Raw genomic sequence first — 23,766 nt, 5'->3', positions numbered from 1 at the left:
GCTCCATCTTTGTACAGAGAGCACTCTGCTCCGCCTTTGCACAAAAGAAAAAAAAAATTGTGATTTTCACACCCAAAAAATCAGATGCTGCAACTCGAGGGGCTAGTAGATCAGAGGAGATTAATGGCGGTGCATAAAAAAATTCCCTTCACGTCTCTGTGACGTGGTTTGCTGTCGCAGCTCCAACTCGACGTCACCAAATCCAAACCCGAAGGTAAGCACAAATCATGCTCCTTACCCCTTCTAGCTCTGATACCAGTTGTCAGGAAAAAAAAGAGGATGAATCTAGCAAACAAAGACACCAACACACAAACACACAGAACACAAAATAATTATGTGGTTTGGCCAATCTCGGCCTACATCCATGGAAAAGAGGGAGTCACACTATATGATCAATAAGGAACAGTAGAGGAGGAGAACACACTCTCACTCAACTCTAGCTCAAACCACTCTGCCTCACGCACACAGCACACAGCGATCTCTGTTCTTCTCTCTGTATGTTTTCTTTTCACACACTCACAGCTTTACAAAGCAGTGCACATATATATATATATATATATATATATATATATATATATATATATATATATGAGAGATGAGCATTGAGATGGACCAGCATTGAAAACGGAATGCATGCTCGAGGCTGCGCATGCTCCACGAGTTGTGCCTTCCCAAGCAACAATAAATGCACCCACATGGATGGGTCAACATAAACTATATATTGTCACTTTGAAATGAGAGCCTAATTATGTGCACCAAATAAACGTGCAAAAATAGCCCTACATCTTCAATAAGGTGTTGGGCTATTCATGGTAACAAAATTAGGACATTTCTGTTTTATATGGCATTTGACAAGAATCACTCTTCACGCCATTTGAAATTAATTCAAAAGCGCACTATATGCTTATTATGATTTTTTGGCAAATATCTAAAAACATATTGTCATGTTGTATGAGTTTGATTTCAAAATCTTTTATATTAATGGGCAACATGATAACTATACCTTATTAGTTGGTTAAAAATTGTGCTCATAAAATCAATTTTATTCCAATATGTCTTTTACAGCTCATTTTTTCTTCTTATTTAGTCATTATGAAGTAAAATATAATGTGACAGCTTCGGCTCAATTCTAGTGAGTTCTTATGGCTTATAAGTATGATTCAAACTCTAACTATTTAGTCATTATGAAGTAAAATATACAGTGACAGCTTCGGCTCAATTCTAGTGAGTTCTTATCCATTTTGACTCGTTAACCTTACAGTATTATCTGATAAAAGGTGTCTTATATAGTTAGAGTTTGAATCATACTTATAAGCTCAAGATTCTTAGTACACATTTGATGTGGGACAAAGACATACTCTCTCTTCTGACCTCAATAATGCCCTCTTTAGAGTGGCCTACACTTTTTTAAAGGATCCATCCACATGATAGAATGTTAGGATCCTACATAACTCTGATGAGGTATTGTCTGTTTTGATACACTAGCCTCACAGTTTTGTAATGCCCTTTTTAGAGTGGCCTACACTTTTTTAAAGGATCCATCCACATGATAGAATGTTAGGATCCTACATAACTCTGGTGAGGTATTGTCTGTTTTGATACACTAGCCTCACAGTTTTGTAATGCCCTTTTTAGAGTGGCCTACACTTTTTTAAAGGATCCATCCACATGATAGAATGTTAGGATCCTACATAACTCTATTGAGGTATTTTCTGTTTTGATACACTAGCCTCACAGTTTTGTCTTAGAAAAGACATCCCGTATAATTAGAGTTCAAACTATCCTTATAAGTTCAATATCTCCATGGTACACATTTGATGTAAGATCATGACACATAACATACAGATTTTTCTAGTATACAATAACCTAATCTACTTTTTCTGTTTTTTTGTTCTTGATTCATCATGAATTTGTTAGGATTTTCTTCTTGTTATGTCTGGAAAATAAGAAGAAAAATTTTGACAATAAATACGGCAGTGGGACTCATGTTGTTTCGTTTGGTCAACCATTGCCACTTATACCTATAACATCACAAGCCAGTGTTGTCTAGCTTTTTCTATTAGTCATTATCTTCTTTACATATACAAAACAAAAATTGGGAATCGTAGAGCAACCTCACTGCTTTTTGATAACTAGCACACTAAGAGTCCAATTTCTTTCACACCGCAGTAGACATTTGACCACCAGAGCTAGGTATTCTTGCTAGACCAACAGTTAACTCAATCATCAAGGATAACAATTGGGTTTGGTTAAGAAGACTTACTGCCAATGTGGATGACTTTAGAAATGCTATAAACTTTAATCCGGTTGTCGACAAAAAAAGACACTGTTTGCTGGGCTTCCTCATCAAGTAGCAGTTCTCCTCCAACAGCAGTTGGGTGGTTTTAAGAAGTAAGGGTGATCCTATCACTTGAGCAAAATCTCTATAGTATAAATACCATATTTCTAAGCACTGTTTCATTGCTTGGTTGGCTGCCATGAAGAGGCTACACTTGAAAATGTGAAAAAATCTCTGGTCCTCAATGAAAGAATTGTGTTTTAAGTGGGAAATCGAGAAATCATCTATTTTTCAAGTGTCCAACTTTTGAACAAGTTTGCTAGTCACTTTGCGTTGAATTTAATATTCAAGGAGTCTCAAATGTTGGAATGAGAATTTGAAAGGGTTTTCTAGCTTACCTGACTCCAACAAGGATAAGAATGGCAAGCTCATATGATAGCAATAATGTATCATTGTTGAAAAGCAAATAAGCTTCTATTTGAAGAGACTCAAATCTCAAGTCAGATGATTGCGAAAGAGATAGTTGTGAACATCAAATTGAAGTAGTTTAATTCATGGGGAAGACTCTTCATTAAGCATGCACACACCCAGCCGCTTATGTGATCATAAGGATCAATATGGAATTTCAACATCTTTTATAAATTCATAAGAAAGAAATAGATTAGGAATTCATATTTCTAAATTTCACTGTAGGAAATATCTATTCCTTTCTTATAATGTCTTTGATGAAATAATAAGGAACATCTACAAAATAGTTATTTGCTCAATTCTCAAAATTCTTCTTATAGTTTCATTATATTTAAGAAAATAGTTATTTTGTAAACTAAACGTAACCAGGTTTATCTATACTTTTCAACTAGATTGCCACCAAAATGCTTTGTGCTCTTTGACAGTAGCACAGTAATTATATTATGCATACCTCGCTCGACGTTCCCGTTCTCATTCCATGTCAATACTCTTTTTTTTAACATGTCCCTTTGGAAGGTAGAATACGTGGAAAAAGGGGGAGCAATGTGAAAGAGACTTACTATAATTATTTAGTATCAGACTTTAGAAAAGTGATTCCTTTTATGGTTTTGTTTTTTTTTTTTTTTTTTTCTTTTAGAGAGAGAGAGAGAGTGTTGTAGTTTTGTCTCCAAAAAAAAATAAGAACAAAACCAAACTTCAAGTCCCACTAGGTGGGGTCGACTATATGAATCTTTTTTCGTTAATTTATGCAATTATGAATCATTTCTTTTGACATATTTAAGATTATTAAATCCTTATTCACTATCTCATTGCAAGTTATTTTAAGTCTACCCCTACCCCTTCTACTACCCTCTACAGTAACTAACTTGTTCTTCCTCATTGATGCATTATGTGACCTATGTTATAACTGTTCAAACCATCTGAGTCATCCCTACCTTATTTTATCTTCTATAAGAGTCACGTCTAACTTCTTACGAATATGTTCATTCCTTAATTTAACTTTCTATGTTAAACTACTCATTCATCTAAACATTCTCATCTACGCAATTTTAAATTTTGGATATTTTATGTTTTTGTCGTCCAACATTCTGATTCATATAACATAACTAGTCTTATAGTCGTCCTATAAAAGTTTCCTTTTAATTTTAAGGACATTCTACGACAAAGCATACTAAAAGCACTTCTCCATTTTACCTAACATGTTTTAACTTTATGCATCACATCATTTTCAATTTCTCATTCACCTTGCATAATAGATCTAGTGTATCAAATCTACAAGTGTTATTTATTTCTTCATCATCAAGTGTAACTTTATCTCCAATATTCCTTTGACCGTCACTGAAATTACATTTCATATATTGTGTCTTATTTCTACTTATTTTAAAGTCTTTAGATTTCAAAATTTCTCTTCATAATGTTAATTTAGCATCTACTCCGCCCCTACTTTTATCAATCAATATAATATCTTCTACAAACAACATACAGTATGGCACCTCATTTTGAATGTTTTTAGTCGGTTGGTCACTCACAAAAGTAAAAAGACTTCGAAGAAAAAGAATACTTAATTTAATTTTTTTTTTCTCTCATTTTGAGACATGAAAATTAGAAATAATAAGAAAAAAACCTAATCTAATTTTTAAACTTGTATTGAATTTGAATAAAATGTAATATAAAAATATATTAAAAATTATCCAAATCTATTCAAATTCAAATATAAGACCCAAAATTTATACTGTCAAACAAGTAACTAAAAAGAGAAGAGAATATGATGAAACTTTAGATTTCATTTTATTGTCATGTCACTTCCTCTGTCCTCTCTGGCATTTCATGTGATGCAAGGAATAGTGTGTTGTAGGTACGGCTGTAACTGCGGAGTCCTGCCTCCAAACAAACACGGGTGAAGTTTAGTGCGAGTTTTTTTTTAGCACTGCAATTTCTGATGTAAAACGATTTTGGACCTTTGAATTTACATACTTGTCTCGTCTGAGATTCCCAAAAGTTTTTTACATTTTATTTTTCCTTTTTTTCTTATAATTTAGAAGCAAAAAAGAGTTGAAACAACAGACGGAAAGCCTTGTGGGAAGAGTCACGTAAAGCCCTGGGATTGGGCGTCAGGTTGATTCATCAAGATATCCTCACAAGTCACAATCCATCCAAATATCCAGTGTGTTAGCCGTTGAAACCACGACAAAAACAACACCCAAAACCAAAATAAACAATAAATAAAATGAAAGGATGGATTGAATCCTCATGCATCATTGTCCAGCCAAAGGTACTTGTACCCAAAAAAACATCCATCTCCTGTGCGGAAGAAAGAGGGGCCAGTATTTAAGAAAGCTTGGTGAGGGGGCAAAGGGACCATGCCCACAAACACATCCCCTCTCATTTGCTTCCTTCCTCGTTTAAGAGAGAGAGAGAGAGAGAGAGCTCCCTTTGGTCCAATGCAGGGGGCTGAGGGGCGGACAGAGCTGCCATCTCATGGATTGGGCTATGGTTACTGTTTTGTTTTTCCCTCTCCCCACGCGATGATGCAGAGTCGAACTAATAATAAGGAAGGCTGCAAACGTTAACTTTGGCCAAATGCATGACGTGGGAGCAACTCCTTCCGCATTGCTTCGCCCACCTATTGGACTGAAGGGAGCTCCCCCTACCACCACCGATTTCCTCTCATTTTTTCACATCAGTTGTTTCATGAGTGCTTTCATATTTCAAGAATCGACCCATTTTTGTGATTTTACTTCACGATCATACTCGTCACAGTTTTGACTTGTTAATTTACTTGTGTCCGTCTCCCTATCCCCCACCATCATGCACTCATAACTTTCTTTCTCATCTCAAGTTCGTTTGCTTCACAGGGACACAAACGCAGTGGCAGAGACACCATGCAGCTATTGGCGTGCACTGCTGGGGAATGCAAGATGCAATCCTCTGGGAAACCAAGTGGAGAAGACAACTCACACAGAGCTATCTATTGGTCATGCCATAGTCGGTTTGACCCACTCCGGTTCAGTTCGGTTTCAGTTTTCAGTAATTCTTGTACGCTCCTACAAACATGAGGCTTTAACTTGTTCATACCTGCAGGGGGGTGGCAAGAGGAAGTAACCACGCCAACTAAAAGAGCACTGGAAGCAATGTGAGATAATTTTATTGATTTATTCCATCCGATGTGAGATGAGCAGAAATCTGAGAAAAGCAATCCAAGCAACTGTGTACAAGGGGTAAGAAAAAATATTTAAAGGAAAGAGAAGAAAAATGTCTGGGCATGCCAATGAAACACAGTAACAACAATGCCAACCAAACTGGCTATTCCACGTTACAATGCCACAACATCTCCCAACTTGATGCATTCGACCACTGGTGAAATTTTCAGTCACCTGCAAAGGAAGCAACACACACCTTCACTTCTCCAGTTGCTTTAGTGATCTATTTGTTAACATCCCATATTGCACAACTGATGACAAATTATCCAATATGTTTAAAATTTTATTTATGCTCATCATTGATAATATTTTCTTCACCTGTTTTCTAACTTCAGCTGCATTATCACCCAATAAGATGGAGACAAAACAAAACCAAACCAAAACAATGAGATGATGAAACTCCACCAGCCAACAAATATCTCCAGTCTGTTAATCTTTTCATTCAGAGAGGAAAAGTAAAATAATGAAGTGCTACTAGCTAACCTGTCAACCAATCCAGCTTTATTGATAAGATTTTTTATCAGATTTTCATGGTTCTCCAATGAAAAATTGCTTCTTTATCTTTTCTCATGCTTATATTCAGCAATCAGAATCTGCAGTACAACAGAATTTACTAAAGGACGCGTCCATAATGCATTGAGATAAGGATGATTTCCACATACAAGCTATCTGGAAATCTCTAGTATGCATTCCTTCATCAATGCAAGAATTTAACAAATTATGAATAAACCTATATTCCAAGTATCAACTTCCATTCCCACTTAAGAAGGCACATTACACAACCTATATGCATTGAACCACATACCAATATTGCCATGAGCCACATAACAATGATGTCTCCACCTCCAAACCCCAAACCACCCCCGGAAAAAAAAAAACAAAACAAAACAAAAACAAAAAAAAAACTAAAAACCAAAAACCAAACAAAACAAAAAACAACAATCAAAGGACAGCTAAGAAAGTTCGTGTGTGAGAAAATGAAATTGGAAGATCATGCAGATCATGGCGTACTGGCGTATAATATATTTTACAAGTACACTTCTTCCCATGAACTTGCCACTTTTGAATTTTAGTATCGACCCAAGCCAGTGAGCAGTAGCCAATAATCTGTGTTAATATTAATACCTTTTGAGCCTAATAGGCTTAATGAAATCTCACTTTTTCAATCTTATAGTTGCTGGAACAGGCTAGGCTAGCAACATAAAAAACGCAATGCCCAATACATAAGGCTGGGTCTAACAACATGCAAGGCAAATAATTTCAAAATCAATTGTCCTTTATATATATAATTCTTCACTGCTGACGTCAATCAACAGCACCTGATAATTTATAATCAAGTGAGAAGGGGAGGAGAAGGAGAAGAAGACTACAACTGTAGATTGATCTAAATCCCAAAGTGATTGCACTGCACCAGTCTCTATGGCTATGCCCTCTAAATACAACTCATTTGCCCAAAATTATCATGAAACATCTGCCTAAAAAACAAATAAAAAATAGTAAGCCAAAGAACACATTCGGTCAATCATACAGTGTAATTAAATAAATAGCTTCACTCATCTAAGCACAATCAAAGACAGCACGGACACAAATGAAGTAACTCATCTTCTTTTCAGTACTCCAGTAAAAAAGATAGAAGGATCTGGCCTTTGGATTCTTCCAGGGAATTTTCTAGAAAATCTCCTCTGTGCCCATTTAATTTGTGCCCCAATGTTGATTCTTCTCATCCAGAAACTGCCATTTGAAAAGACAAGATCCTTTTCAAAGACAAAACTTTTACCATCAAATCTGTCATATCTTTATGAATCGTCCCTTCTATCGGTATTAGTGGAATAAGTTGTCTTAAGTTGTCGAGAAAAACAGCTATGTGCTTCTTCTTTAGAAGGTTTTCTTCATCGTAGCAGTTTTGTAGTGCAGTGAATTGGATGGTAATGCTAAAATCTTTCAGAGTCAAGAGGTTCCTTCTGATTAGTTATGAACTATGCACATGCAATGAGAGAGCAAGGAGGAGAAATAGAAGACATAAAGAGAGGGAAGGAGTTGTGATTTTTGCTTCGCTTTGGTGTTTAGCATTTGGTACTTTTAGGGGAGTCTTAAGCTCAAACTCAAGGGGTTGGCAAGCTTTGCTCCCCTAGTTATCATTTTAATTTTTGTTTTCCTTTTCCTTTGGGAGGATATCTTATTCTCCTTTTCTGTATTCCTTATTTTTCGTTAATAAATTTTTTTGCCTTTTGCTTTTTCAAAATGAAGTCGCCATCTCACTGCCACTTTGATATGCCCATGTCAAATATATGGGCCCCTCATTCAAAAATATAATGAACTCCAACCACTAAAATTATGAATAACCACACATTCTTCATATACATCACCAATATAGAATGCCTATGCAGCTGAAACATGCAATTCCACATTTTATAGCGCCAACAGAAAGACTTCAAAGTTCAAACTCTTCAGGCTTCAATTATAATCTATGTGCCACCCAATATCCAGCTAATTCTCACACTTCTCCCCATTTGATCTTCAATCCTACCATTTGACAAGTTCCTCCCAACTGAATAGTACATTTTTATATAAACAAAGAAATATATTAATAGAGAAAGAGAGAAGATATAAGAGCCAAGAAGATAAGGTATCCTCCATCAAAGAAAAAAAGAGAAAGGGAGAGGGTTAAAAGTTTATGTTTTTCTATCCAACATGGAATGGGATAGGAATAAGCATTCCCATATTGAAATTTGTGAATAGCCATTTCAATTCCTTGTCTTTTCCATGTTACTGGCCAGTAAAATTTTTACATGGTCATTTGCTTTGTGATGAGAACAAATTTCTTTTGTAAAGCAATTATATCCCCATACTAGGACCATTTCGTTCCAAACCTATATTATTCCACAAACCACATGTAACCTTAAATATTCTCACAGTAGGCTCCAACCAAATGCACCAACCCAACAAGATCATTAGTCTCCCTCACTTCAATCTTGCAAAATGAAAATTCAGAAAATTCAAATTCCCTCAACCAAGGCAAGAAGTATGAAGTTCAGAAAGACAATAAAGAGTGAAGACAGAAAATTTCATACAAAAGGGGCATTTTCAACCCAAAGATGCCTCACCTGAAAAAAACAAAAAAGAATCCTTTTACTGTTCCAATTTTATACAGCACCTTTTTTTTTTTTTTTTGGGGGGGGGGGGGGGGGTTGCGAAAAAAAGACAGATTTGAGAAACAAATTTCCATGGGCATGCATGCCCCTAAAATTAGCACCAGCACTAGTATCCCACCTGTTTTGCTCGAGCCTGTATGTGCCATAAAGTGAGTGAGGCTAAGAACGACCATAACTACTTCGCCACTAAAGAGGTGTTTCTAGACACTAAATTACCCATGCCTAAACTTCCCTTGCTTTTAAGATCGCAAAATAATCTCCAAGTTAAAAAGTGATCTCTCTTGCTAAACCTAAACCCCATACCCCAAAAAATCTCTCAACAGCTTTTCTAAGTACTAGCAATAGACCCTCAATCTGAAGAGACAAATAATACAAAGGGACAGAAGAAGAGCAAGCTTGAATAGAAGAAATGCAAACTCCAAAAGAAAAGTATGCGCCTCTGCAACCATCCAACATCCTAGAGACTCTCTCAACAATTGGATCCTAAAAAAAATCATTGTACATTACCAACTATAGGAACATCAAGATATACGACAGGCCAGCCCAGAATACCCCACCCTTCTGCTGAAGCATGACAGGAAAACGCTAGAATCAACATTTGTACCTGCAATAACAGTCTCAGAAAAATAATTCCTCAACCCCGAAAACCACCTCTAAAATTTGCAAAATAGGCAGAGCACATTAGAGAAATTATCCATATCCTCAAGGGAAGGCATCATTTGCAAACTGTAAATGAGATTATATGCACATTGCCTAACCCCACCATCATCCCCTCCACAAAACCTGCATCAAAGCCCTTTAAACATCCTACTCAACACATTCACCACCGAAGTATTAAAACATAAAAACAAATTAAAAAAAACAAAAAAACAAAAACAAAAGAACAAACAGAAAACAAAAAACAAAAAAACAAAACAAAACAAAAAAATTAAAATAATATATATAACAGATCCAGTCTAATTCCACTTGTACCTCTAAATCAAAACCTTTATCTTAACACGTTAAGAAACTTCTGGTACACCCGATCATAGGCCTTTTTCAAAAAAAAATCCAACTTCAAAACCACAGCATCCCTACCTCTCCTAGCCTCATCCATCACCTTTGTAGCTACATGATGCCCTCCAACGAAAGCACTTTGTGTGCAAGACATTGTATCAGAAACACACAATCTGTTCGAAAGAACCATGGCCAAAATCTAATACACGCTCATAACAGGCTTATCCCTAAAATCCTTCAGCTTAATATGTTTGTCTTTCTTTAAAACAATGCACATAGAGACCAAATTAATACACCCCATCACCACACTGTTAGCATAAAATTCAATTAGTACTCCCCTGAGATTACACTGAAAAGTATGACCCTCCATCTAACAGGACTCGACCAAAAAATTATAGGAGAATGATCAAAATCTATCCTCAAAAGCACCTCCAGAGAAAGATTAGTGAAAGCACGCTCTCACTCCATAGTAAACAAGAATTGCCAATTGAACTGGCTGTACATTAGCCAGCAGAAAACCATGTGAACCAGACATTAGATAACACAATATCACAATTCACAATGCTATCAAAATCTTTAATTTACTCTTGAGAGAACTTATTCATTATGAGAAAAGCAAATGACACTGAAAAGACCTTCTATAGACCAATTTGGGGAAGAGGAACTGTACAATGCATACCACTCCCATAAGAAAACCCCTGGCTAGGACAGTTAGGACTAAATTGACAAACCATCACTGACCCCTGCTTCTTAACATTCAAAAGGACGGACAAGGAAAATGACCCCAAAAACTGATCAACCTAGGGAGCAAACCATAATTACCAAAAAGCACTAACACCCTAGGTGAACCACGTATTGGTACGAGCATTCCAAAAACATGGAACATTTTCGTTCTAGAACAATAAACCTGACGATTCAAAGTTTTAATGCAATATTTCTCACATAACATAACTTTTTATTACCAGAAAACGCTAACCCCCTACCTAGGGAACCAAGAATTGGTACAAGCATTCCAAAAATGGAACATTTTCGTTCTAGAACACTCAATCTAACAATTCAAAGTTTAAAGCATGGAACATTTTTGTTCTATAACACTAAATCTAACAATTCAAAGTTTAAAACATGGAGCATTTTTGTTCTATAACACTAAATCTAACAATTCAAAGTTGAATTCAATATTTTTCACATAACATAACTTTTTATTAGTTAAAAGTGGGCATATCACATTCTAGTTTTACTCATTATTAATCTATTTCTCAACAGAAAATCTCTTCTACCTTTAAAAACACCTCAACATCCTCTCCAAAGTATACAAGTACACTTCTTCCCATGAACTTGTCACTTTTGACTTTTAGCATCGATCCAAGTCAGTGAACAGTAGCAAAAAATCTGTGTGTTAATATTAACCCCTCTTGAGCCTAATAGACTTAATGAAATCTCACTTTTTCAATCTTATAGTTGCTGGAACAGGCTGGCCTAGCAACATGAAAAAATGCAATGCCTAACACATAAGGCTGGGTCAAACAACATGCAAAGCAAATAATCTCAAAATCAATTGTCTTTTATATATATAATTCTTCACTGCTGATGCCGATCAACAGCTGCTGATCATTTATAATCAAGTGAGAAGGGGAGAAGGAGAAGAAGACTACAATTGTAGATAAATCTGGATCCCAAAGTGATCTCATTGCACTGCACCTGTCTCTATGGCTATGCCCTCTAAATACAACTCATTTGCCCAAAACTATCATGAAAGATCACCCTAAGAAACAAATAAAAAATAGTAAGCCAAAGGAAACATTCAGTCAATCATACAGTAATTAAATAAATAGCTTCACTCATCTAAGCAAAACCCAAGACAGCACGGACACAAATGAAGTTACTCATCTTCTTTTCAGTACTCCCGTAAATATGATAGAAGGACCTGGCCTTTGGATGCTTCCAGGGAATGTTCTAGTAAATCTCCTCTGTGCCCATTTAATTTGTGCCCCAATGTTGATTCTTCTCGTCTGGAAACTGTCATTTGAAAAGACAAGATCCTTTTCAAAGTCAATACTTTTACCATCAAATCTGTCATATCTTTATGAATCGTCCCTTTTATCGATATTTGCGGAATAAGTTGTTTTAAGTGGTTGAGAAAAGCAGCTTTGTGCTTCTTCTTTGAAAGGTTTTCCTCATCATAGCAGTTTTGTAGTGCAGTGGATTGGATGGTAATGATAGAATCTTTCAGAGTCAAGAGGTTCCTTCTGATTAGTTATGAACCATGCACATGCATTGAGAGAGCGAGGAGGAGAAAGAGAAGAGATAAAGAGAGGAAAGGAGCTGTGATTTTGCCTTCGCTTTGGTGTTCAGCAGTTGGTCCTTTCAAGACAGTCTTAAGCTCAAACTCAAGGGGTTGGCAAGCTTTGCTCCACTAGTATCAGTTTTATTTTTGTTTTCCTTTTTCTTTGGGAGGATATCTTATTCTCCTTTCCTGTATTCCTTATTTTTTGTTAATAAAATTCTTTGCTTTTTGCTTTTTCAAAATGAAGTCGCCATCTCACTGCCACTTTGATATGCCCATATCAAATATATGGGCCCCTCATTCAAAAATCTAATGAACTTCAACCATTAAAATTATGAATGTCCACACCAATATAGAACACCTATGCAGCTGAAACATGTAATTTCACATTTTATAAGGCCAACAGAAAGACTTCAAAGTTCAAACTCTTCAGGCTTCAATTATAATCTATGTGCCACCCAATATCCACCTAATTCTCACTCTTCTCCCCATTTGATCTTCAGCCTACCATTTGACACGTTCCTCCCAACTGAGTAGTACATTTTTAGACAAACAAAGAAATATATTAATAGAAAAAGAGTCTTATAAGAGCCAAGACAGTATGGTATCCTTTACCAAAGGAAAAAAGAGAGAGAGAAAAAGTTATAAGGTTATGTTTTTCTATCCAACATAGAATGGGATAGGAATAAGCATTCCCATATTGAAATTTGCGAATAGCCATTTCAATTCCTCGTCTGTTCCGTGTTACTGGCTAGTAAAATTTTTACATGGTCATTTGCTTTGTGATGAGAATACATTTCTTTTGTAAGCAATTATATCCCCTTACAAAGACCATTTTGTTCCAAACCTATATTATTCCACAAACCACATGTAACTTTAAAGATTCTCACATTATGCTCCAACCAAAGCAAGGTCATTAGTCTCCCTCACTTGATCTTGCAAAATGAAAATTCAGAAAATTTAAATTCCCTTAACCAAGGCAAGAAGTATGTCGAAATTCAGAAAGACAATAAAGAGTAAAGAAACAGAAAATCTTATACAAAAGGGGCATTTTCAACCCAAAGATGCCTCACCTGGAAAAATAAAAATAAAAAAATAAAAACAACCCTCTCACTGTTCCAATTTTATACAGCACATTTTTTTTGGTGGGGGGGGGGGAAGGAAGGAATAAAAGAGGAGTGGTTTGAGAAACAAATTTCCATGGGCTTGCATGGCCTAAAATTAGCACCAGCGCTAGTATACCACCCGTTTTGCTCGAGCCCGTATTTGCTATTAAGTGAGTGAAGCTAAGAACCACCATAACTACTTCGCAGCTAAAGAGGTGTTTCTAGACACTAAATTGCCCATGCCCAAACTTTCCTTGCTTTTAAGGCCACAAAATAATCTCCAAGCTAACAAGGTGAAGAGACAAATAATACAAAGGGACAGACAAAGGGCAACCTTGAATAGAAGTAACGCAAACTCCAAAAGAAAAGTATGTGCCTCTGCAACCATCCAACATCCTAGAGACCCTCTCAACGATTGGATCCTAAAAACAATCATTGTAGATTACCAACTATAGGAACATCGAGATATATGACAGGCCAGTCCAGAATACTCCACCCTTCTGCTGAAGCAGGAAAACCATAGAATCAACATTAGTACATGCAATAACAGTCTCAGAAAAATAATTCCTCAACCCCGAAAACCACCTCTAAAATTTGCAAAATAGGCAGAGCACATTAGAGAAATTGTCCATATCCTCAAGGGGAGGCATCATTTGCAAACTGTAAATGAGATATATGCACATTGCCCAACCCCACCGTCATCCCCTCCACAAAACCTGCATCAAAGCCCTCCAAACATCCTACTCAACACATTCACCACCAAAGTATTAAAACATTAAAAAAAAATAATAATAATAACAGATCTAATCTAATTCCACTTGTAAAACCAAAACCTTCATCTTAAACACATTAAGAAACTTCCAGTACACCCAATCATAGGCCTTTTCAAAAAAATCTAACTTCAAAACCACAACATCCCTACCTCTCCTCCTAGCCTCATCCATCACCTCAGTAGCTACATGATGCCCTCCCACGAAAGCACTTCATGTGCAAGACATTGTATCAGAAACACACAATCTATTAGAAAGAACCTTGGTCAAAATCTAATACACACTCATAACAAGCTTATCCCTAAAATCCTTCAGCTTAATATGTTTGTCTTTCTTTAGAACAAGGTCAATAGAGACCAAATTAATACACCCCATCACCACACTGTTAGCATAAAATTCAATTAGTACTCCCCTGAGATTACACTGAAAAAGTGTGGTCCTCCATTAACAGGACTAAACTAAAATTATAGGAGAATGATCAAAATCTATCCTCAAAAGCACCTCCAGAGAAAGATTGGTGAAAGCATTCTCTCACTCCATAGTAAACAAGAATTGTCAATTAAAGTGGCTGTACATTAGCCAGCAGAAAACCAGGTGAACCAGGCATTAGGTAACACAATATCGCAATTCACAATACTATAGAAATCTTTTATTCACTCTTGAGAGAACCAATTCATAATGAGAAAAGCTAATGACACTGAAAAGACCTTCTATAGACCAATTTGGGGAAGAGGAACTGTACAATGCATACAACTCCCACAAGAAAACCCCAGACTAGGACAGTTAGGACTATAAACTGACAAACCATCACTGACCCCTACCTCTTAACATTCAAAAGGATGGACAACGAAAATGACCCCAAAAACTGGTCAACCTAGGAAGCAAACCATAATTACCAAAATGCGCTAACCCACTGGCCCCTAGTGAAACACATATTGTACGAGCATTCCAAAAACATGGAACATTTTCATTCTAGAACACTAAACTTAACGATTCAAAGTTTTAATAACATAACTTTTTATTACCAGAAAATGCTGACCCCCCTACCTAGCGAACCGCGTATTGGTACGAGCATTCCAAAAATGGTACATTTTCATTCTAGAACATTAAATCTAACAATTAAAAGTTGAATTCAATATTTTTCACATAACATAACTTTTTATTAGTTAAAAATGGGAATCATCACATTCTAATTCTACTTCTATCATTATTGATTTTTTTCTCAACAGAAAATCTCTTCTACCTTTAAAAACACCTCAACATCCTCTCTGAAGTATACAAGTGACATTACACTTTTCTCACCAATATATCCATTTATGTATGCCCCTAACAATCCACATTTTTGCGCATGTGTTGTACCGCAATCCTGCTCCCATTCCACATTCTAGGTAACTCTATAGCAAACCAAGTCTCTCGAACACAAGAATACCCCCAAGAAATCACATGAAAGTAACCCTCCCAATCCTTAAACCTAGATTCCTACACAACCAAAACCCCCAGTCCACCCATCTCCCTCTAAATTCAACTCCAAGTGAAACTTTCAAAACTACTTTAATCTTGGGTGCTTTTTGCAATCCCTAGACCCCTAATATTCCAGCTTAAGATTCTCAACTAAGGCACCTTTCCATCCCCTACAATCTACCCTTATACCCCATTATTGATGGAAGTATCTAATTTTTGTAACTCCTTCACTAGTCTATTCTTCTTTCTAAGATAAATCCTAGGGCTCACAGCAATATGCAACTCCTAAGCATTAGGAATTGCTGACTTACTAATCCAAATCCCAACCTATTCAACATATCGGTGAGTCCTGGATGTTCCTCTTACCTCCCAGAGATTTTACAGACAACATCCCTTTTAGGTCCTATTTCCTTTGGCAGTTCAGAAAAGCTATATCAGCTTGAACAGGCATAGATAAAATGCCTTTGCCAGATTTAAACTCAACGGGAGTACGGTATTGGTGAACGGCTAGTATCAGGATACTTGAAAGGGAGTTGATCCATATTTCCCTCCATACCGAGTAGAACCCTGCCCTAAACATGTCCCTACAGAATACTAGAATTAAAACAATCTAACTAGAGTTTGAAGAAACATTAAAAGTTGAGTCATCCCTCTGCATCATACCATGTTCACCTTGATCATGATCTGCAAAATGAACCTCTTCTAAGAAAAAAGAAGATTCAGAAAAAAATGAAGTAGGAGAGTGAAAAGGATTACAACTATCCACTTGAACCCCCAACAAAAAGACCCTCATGATCATCAAACATCAGACCATCCTCTTCATCCTGGGAAACCATATCATCAGCTTGCTTTTTGGCTAATGATCAAGCACAGACGCTACATTCTGGCATTCTGCTAAAAACCAGGATTAGGAGCTGCAGGCAATCTTGCATCATAAATACCAGAATTTCCCTCCAAAGCCCAAGTAAATCTGCAAAAATTTACTCATGGACTGTGAATCCACTCATAAGAACCATCAAAGAAAATTATTTTGTAAATATTGGGTTATATTTATTCTTGAAAGAAGTTCATTTAAAAGGAGTGAATTTTGAAATGCACATTTAAGGAATCTTTCTTTGATTGAGAATCCATTTTAGAAAATTTGGACTATAACTCTCTTTGATATTGTATTTTTTTTAGGACAGTGGCAACCAATGGAGTCTTAGCAGACCAATCCTAGGCCTAATACTTATCAGTGAACAGAGGGCTTCAGAGACACAGTAGAGTAATAAAAGATGGTTAGAGGAACAATGCTAAATAGGAAGTTAAGATACAACGCTGCAATAATAGCAAAGCTGCATCACCAGTGCTGCTCCAAACAAAGCTGCATCGCCGGCATTGCTCCGATGTTGACCCAACAGTGTTCCGACACCCAAACAATGAGCTTTTCACCACCCTATGAAGACAATGAGGACAAGGCTGTTGGATTTTTTAATCTATCAGACCTGAATTTTCATAACTTTTCAGCTTTTTATCCTGTTTTCTCCTCCAATGCTACCTAATTTTCTTTTTACCAATTTTCATCTTTCAGACTTCTTATCCAGGCTGCTTTTATACGAAAAGCTGAGTTTCTAAAGGGTTTTCATGTGGAAAGGAAAGTTCTTAACTTTGATAGATTGGAGAAAGACTCAATTCATATAACCAAGTTTGTGGTAGCCGACTGTCCTTTTTGGTGCTGAAAATTGAAAATTTTCAGTGGTTTTTGACTCAGATTGTGGCTTTCTGAGCAGGGCATTGTGGGTTAGATAAGAACACAGCGGGTTTACTTCTCAAAGTGGAAGGAGGTTTTCTCCATCTAAGGCTACTTGGGAACATGTGGGGAAGAATTTTGTGTTTGGAAAGATACAGAGAGGGAGCCAGAAGGTCCTGAATAGATGGATGGTGGAAGCGCTTCTGTACCTTAAAGTTAATTGTTGATTGAGAAGACAGAAAATTGAAGGCTGAATGGATGACGTTTTGTTGTGCCGATTGTGAGTCCACAGATCAGTAAAGAATTGAGAAAATCAGGATGGTCATGGCACTGAGAAGAATGAACACTTCCTACACTAAAGCTCTTCTATCAGCTCCAACAAAGGGTGCCTGTCGCTGGCAAGGGGGTTGTTCACAACTGCCAGTACCAGATTGCAAATAATTTGGGGTCTTCTTAGGGCATAATGGTGGGAGGGGGGAGGTGTTTCAAAATTGGGCTGGGGATTTCAATTTTAGAACAGTTGGGAGGTTAAGATCTGGTTTTATGGTAATGAGCTTAACTCTACTGGGCCTAGTATGAAGTTAAGATAGGCTGTAGTAAACCAGTATAGGCCTCTTTCTAAGGACAGGGGAATGAGTCAAACTTTGGTTGTGATTAAAAAAACTCAAGATGGAGTTACTAGGATTAAAGAAGCCCAACTGGCAGAACAAAATGGATAGGGTGAGGACCCACTCTACTCCAGAAACAAGAACAGCAGATAAAGATCTAAATGCTGTAGAAGCGAACCGTAAGCTTGGAAAAGATGTTCTACAAGTGATTGCTGAAGATGATACCCCAACATGGTGTTGAAGCATCTGCAGGAAAAATATTGGGCAACTTAACAATTTACAGATGACTATTCCTGTGCAAAAAGCCATTTCTTTCCCACTATTTTCTTTGGATGGCTCTAAAAATAAAATGGATGAGCAGCACAAAGAGATTTCATTGACGGAATGAGTTGGAAAGGAAAGCTTGTATGAGTCTGATGGTGTTTTGAGAGCTGATGAGTCTGATAAGGGCTTATTGAATCAGTTAATGGCAGATCAAGGGAGAGACGAGGGGTTTCTGGGTTATTAACCAGATAGGCCATAGTGTGAGGTAACATCTGCCAATCCTCAGGCACCATCTGACAATAAAATGGATCCAAGTAATTGTTCCCCATATCAAGAGTATGAGGCATGGGATAAAGTTTCTCAATGAAATAATTTGGTACTACAAGGCCCCCAACTTCACCCACCTAACTTAGACTTCATCTTCAACTAATACCATCTCAAAACAAGATCAAATCCAAATCATCACTAAGGTGACCCCTCCTAATCCTATCCTCCTCACCAACAAGACCACACTCCTCCCACCTAATCAGGCCTTCAATTTCAACAAGGACAGCATTCCTTTGTTCCCTTAAGTCACCAAAAACATCTTTACTCCACACTTTCAATTTGTTTTTCACAAACTTCAACTTACTCATAAATCTAACCCTCGCCCACCCTTAAATGCTACCCTCCCTACAATAAAACGTAACAGAATCCCTAAAAGAAGCGTGTATCGACCACATACTTTCAAATTTGAACAGGTAGGCCCCACTCCATGGTATAAACATCCAAACAATTAGACGATGATCCAAAACTAGCATTAAAATAACGTCTAGCGCAACATTGGGAAAAAATTCTTCCCATTCATTAGTGAACAGAAAACAATCAATGTAGGAAGAAGAAAATCTACCCCCAGAATCAACCCAAGTAAAATGACCCTTAGTCAATGCTATATCCCTAAGCTCACAAATTACGAACAAAAGAGTCAAATACCCTTATACTGCTAGTCACCATAGTGCCCTGTATCCTGTCACTAGCAAGACGAATAACTTGAAAATCCCCACCAACAAATGCAGACTAGCTAAACCCATCAAAAAAAGAAGCTCGCATGGCAGACCTCATATGCCCATAAACTGAAGTAAACAACCAATCCCCATAACCCCTCACACCTCTAACAACACGAAAATAGAAATAGAAAATGAACCCACCACAAAAGTCCCCAATAGATGCTACCTTTGCATCCCACACAATAATCTGCCCTACTCCAAAGGAAGGACCAAATGCTCCCAAAAACTCACCAAAAAACTATCCACCACCTCTACCTTAGATTCATGCAAGAACAAGATGTCAGGGGGACTATTAATTGTCTCGAACCACTCTACGCTTCCTAGTACAACTCAAGCCCCCAACATTACAATACAAGAGCTTCATTGATTAATTCTACTACTACCCAAACATCTCTCTCCCTTTTTATAATTAATCAAGAAAGCAAGTTTGCCTGGTTCCCTACTCAATGTAGAAGATTTTCTCTTATCTCCTCCTATACGCCCTCACCAATCCTAACAACTTCCCATTATGGTTCACCACTCATCGAGAAAGTTTTAAGCCACTCAGTTGCCCCTTTCATCACCCAGAAGGACCATAGTTCAAAATTTCCCCTCTTTGATCAACTCCCTACGACACAAATGAGAATTAAAAAAAGTAATAAAATGCTTCAGAGTAGGAAGGATGCTTTCAGAATTGGTAGCATTTATTAAGCAAACCCCAAGAGGTTCATTAACCATATTGCAAACTTCATTTGATAAGATTCAAATATTGAATTTGAAACAACTAAAGAAATTGCATTGGCTTTGGCCCCCTCCTGAGAAAGGCTAGAAACCTCTAAATGCAAAGTCTCATCCATACTCCTCCCTTTAAAACCTTTAAAACCAAAACTTTTGTAGTCTAAGGGAACAAGATTTGATCCCAATCCATCCATCTCCATGTCATACACTCCACTTGGCCAATCTATTGCAATTTGCAATGGCTCCCCATCTTCAAAATCACAAAAGGTCGTGTGTCTGAATTGATCCAATAACAACCCCTCAAGGTCATAAGAATGAAAAGATTCTACCTCTTCACCAATTTCTTCAAAGGACAAAAGCTCAAGCTAATCATAAACTAGGACTCACTTTCTTAGTAGGCAAAGGGACTCTCTTGGGCTTGGGGTTCTTGCAATTTTTTCGTCAAACATATGAGGTCAAAGCCTCTAAAATCTTGACCACAAATTTGAGTTCAAATCCATGCAAATCTCTAACATGTCATCTTGGATGGATCTACGTCAACCCATTTGTCAGATCCTCCCATAGCCTAATGGGTATTAACCAGGGCCTATTCGGATACCCCCTAACCCCCATACACGGCACCGCATAACGCAAGCGACTCCAAGGAGTCATGCAAATCAAATAAGACTAAAACCAAGGATCTATGCTTCTAAAGGTTCTTATCGTGGCTCTCCCCACCACTCATTTTCCCATTGATGTTTGATGAGGATCAACATGCACCTCGAGTATCTTTTGCGGATATTGTTACATATGGACAACCGCCCGAAGTCCACCATTGGATGTGAACCTTATTTGAAGCAATTGAAGCTTCTCTTGGAAGCTAGCTTGGAAAAAGGATGACAACTTAAGAGTCAAAGAGTTTTGGTTTTTCAAAAAGCATGACAACTTGCAAGTCAAAGAGTCTTGTTTTTTTCAAGAAGCATTTATTTCATTTTAAGTTCGTAAACTTCACTATCATAATTATTCTAGTTCCTAGACACCAATTACCTATTACAAACTATTTCCGAGGAACCTCATTACCTATGTTTTAAATGTTTTATTTTACTTTTTTATTTTCTTTAATCTTTTAAGAAGCCATGTGCAAGTCATGTGCATGTAAGACAATAAATATGTCATCACTTGTATTGTAGAAGGCATCATTGCATTATCAATTAGAAGAAAAAAAAAAAGGAAGCCTTTGCTTAAACTTGTGAATCTTGTTCCTCTCATTGTGAGTGAGTAGTGTGAGGTGACATTCCGTCTTCCCGGAGATTGGGTGGTGAGAGACCACAACAACATCAACGTCATCATCAACACTACACGCCCACTCCTCTTTCATAGCTCACAGCCACAACTTTCCTCAAACTTCATTCTTGTCTTAAGATTCCTAAGGATCAACAAGCTTGTTTGTGGTGCGATCGAGTACTCGTGTGTCTTGGTTTTTGACATTCCGAACCTTTTGGTAAGCTTGTTTCAAATTATTATTTGTGACCATCTAAAACAGCCCCTAAAGGTACCTTGTAAGCCTTGAAACTCTACCCGAATACTTGATTGAAAAACCTTATTCATTTTCTTTGAATCTTCCTAAATTTTCAACATGAACATGCTTGCTAATACTGTGCTTAGGGATATTTGATTTGTACGCTAAGACTTGTGATCTAAGATTTTTAATATAACATCTTTTAAGTGAACATAATTACTTGAATGAAATGATCAACTAATGGCTTTTAATCAAATCATATACGTTTTTCAAATCTCAACAACTTGTAATCATTAGAATATGTTTGTGATGTTCATGCTTGGTTAATTCAATTCTTCCCATGTATTGTGATATTGTGTGTGCTACAAAGAGGGTCAACCGTAGGACTAGGGCTACTTAAAACCATCCTACATCAGTGTTCCTATAGAATAGCTTTTAAACATGGTGCATACCCTTCTCATTTGCAGATTTCTAAACATGAAATTGAGCAGCACAATGTTATGATGCATATCCATTATGCGTTTCTCATTTGTAAGAAAGAGGATAGTCAGCAGCCAAAATGCAGTTTGCAAAATGCTACTTTTGGTTGCTGAGTAAGTAAATACCACAAGAACAATAAGATAAAAGAAAAATCTGAAATCCTTTCAATCATCTGGCAGCCAGAAAATAGAACTTTCACTTGAACTAATACAACAGTCTGGCTTGGTAAAGTTGAGGTTCTCAACTTTTTGAAACCAGACTGGCAGGACAAAAAATTCCATATTCATTTCCCTTTTTCCCAGTTTTCTGGCAAGAGAATTATAAACAAAATGCATTTCAACGGAAGACAAGAATTTTGATAAAAACATGAGTATACCTCGAAAATTCCGTTGGGAAATCAATTACTCGGACTCGACCTTAGGACCTGTTGATTCAAATTTCAGAACAAGCACAGCTGAGAAATGTGAAAAAACTAACCTAGATTAAGAAAAAAAATATCAATGTAACTTATGCCCGATTAAATAATTAAAATGCTTGCAGTGTCTAAGCCAGTGCACATTTAGAGAGAGAGAGAGAGAGGACCATGGAGGGAAGGATGACGACCGTCCTTGCCCCAGCCGATGCCACGGGTGGAGTCGAGGTACTGTTGGACAAGGTGGCGACACTTCTGGAGGTGGTTGACGCCCTCGATGCGGTAGCACCACTTGAGCTTCTCACGGATGATCTTGGCGGTTTCGATGTCGATCCACTTCTCCCTCACCAAGTGCTCCCTCATCTCCAGGAACGCCACGGGGTCCTTGTACGGCGTCGCCGGATCGAAGTCGTCCGGCGCACCTTCTTCAAACTCCACCGTCCCCTTCTTCCTCCCCATCCCTCTCTCTCTCTCTCTGAACGGAACTGGATACAGTTATCGTTGGAGAGTTTAGGGCTGGGGTTTACCCGTCAACGATCTGCGCTCAAGAGTCCAGAGGACTGGACAGGAATGAACTTCGAGAACCAATTTTTAGAAACCCTTTATTTTTTTCCCTCCCCGAGTTCATTACGAGTTTTATATTGATGATCCTATCCTCAGAAATAAATTATCTTAAATTTTAATTTTTATTATATAATTGTGATGTTTCATTCATAATAAATTTTATTTCCTTTTTCATCGATTTATTATGAGCTACCTACTAATAGTCACAAAGAATACCTCATGCCAACTGATAGTTAGAGGAAGCGACTACACCATCAAGAAATTGTAGATGTCCTCCCTCTTATGTTATATTCTCTCTTGATATTTATTGATCATACAATGACATTCGAGTTAGGGTTGAATTGGATGATAAAAAAACTTTGTGCCTAAGAAAAATTTGAACCAAATTAAAACATAAATAATTATATTTAACTTTGTTAACCATGCAATTAGAAAATAAATAAGTTTATATATCTGTATAAAAATATTCCGAGAAGAAAAGGATAATTAGAGGAAGAATATAACAATTTATAATGGTTGGATTGACCTTGACCTATATCCACTCCACCAACTTGTTCAAGATTTCACTATTGTCCACTAATCAAAACACATTGTGTAACTCACTACTCAATTGGACAACATGTCCTTACAATTCTTCTGTTAAGCAAATATGGAAACAGAGAATTAAATGATGGGACTTAATGGCCTTGATGATGATGAACTGCAGATGAGAATGAGCCGCGGAGAAGTCAGC

The 23,766-nt window shown here is 37.1% G+C and overlaps 1 protein-coding gene across 3 annotated transcripts; it reads right to left on the bottom strand.

Annotated features, from left to right (window-relative positions):
* Positions 1 to 5,869: 5,869 nt before the first annotated feature.
* On the bottom strand, positions 5,870 to 23,356 carry LOC131146642 (NADH dehydrogenase [ubiquinone] 1 beta subcomplex subunit 10-B). Of its 3 annotated transcripts, none has more exons than XM_058096370.1 (3): positions 22,640 to 23,356; positions 22,434 to 22,481; positions 5,870 to 6,120 (listed from the first exon to the last, which is right to left on the bottom strand). In XM_058096370.1, the coding sequence occupies exons 1-2, from the start codon at positions 22,926 to 22,928 to the stop codon at positions 22,459 to 22,461; spliced, it is 312 nt and encodes a 103-aa protein (XP_057952353.1). In that variant the 5' UTR covers positions 22,929 to 23,356; the 3' UTR covers positions 5,870 to 6,120; positions 22,434 to 22,458. The 3 variants fall into 3 exon arrangements, with proteins under 3 accessions (XP_057952353.1, XP_057952354.1, XP_057952355.1); XM_058096371.1 differs by lacking the exon at positions 5,870 to 6,120 and adding an exon at positions 8,252 to 8,494 and having other exon boundaries at positions 22,640 to 23,122; XM_058096372.1 differs by lacking the exon at positions 5,870 to 6,120 and adding an exon at positions 11,640 to 12,110 and having other exon boundaries at positions 22,640 to 23,122.
* Between the last annotated feature and the right edge of the window lie 410 nt (positions 23,357 to 23,766).

This window comes from Malania oleifera, chromosome 13 (assembly GCF_029873635.1).
Source record: "Malania oleifera isolate guangnan ecotype guangnan chromosome 13, ASM2987363v1, whole genome shotgun sequence".
NCBI classification, from domain to species: domain Eukaryota; kingdom Viridiplantae; phylum Streptophyta; class Magnoliopsida; order Santalales; family Ximeniaceae; genus Malania; species Malania oleifera.
This window is presented reverse-complemented; position numbering and strand designations above follow the sequence as displayed.

What these genes read in the sequence shown, in the direction of transcription:
- LOC131146642 (XM_058096370.1), bottom strand. Translation starts at nt 22,928, where the DNA reads ATGGGGAGGAAGAAGGGGACGGTGGAGTTTGAAGAAGGTGCGCCGGAC. An exon ending in TCGTCATCCTTCCCTCCATG is followed by an intron (nt 22,482 to 22,639) that starts GTCCTCTCTCTC and finishes TTGAATCAACAG; the next exon opens with GTCCTAAGGTCGAGTCCGAG.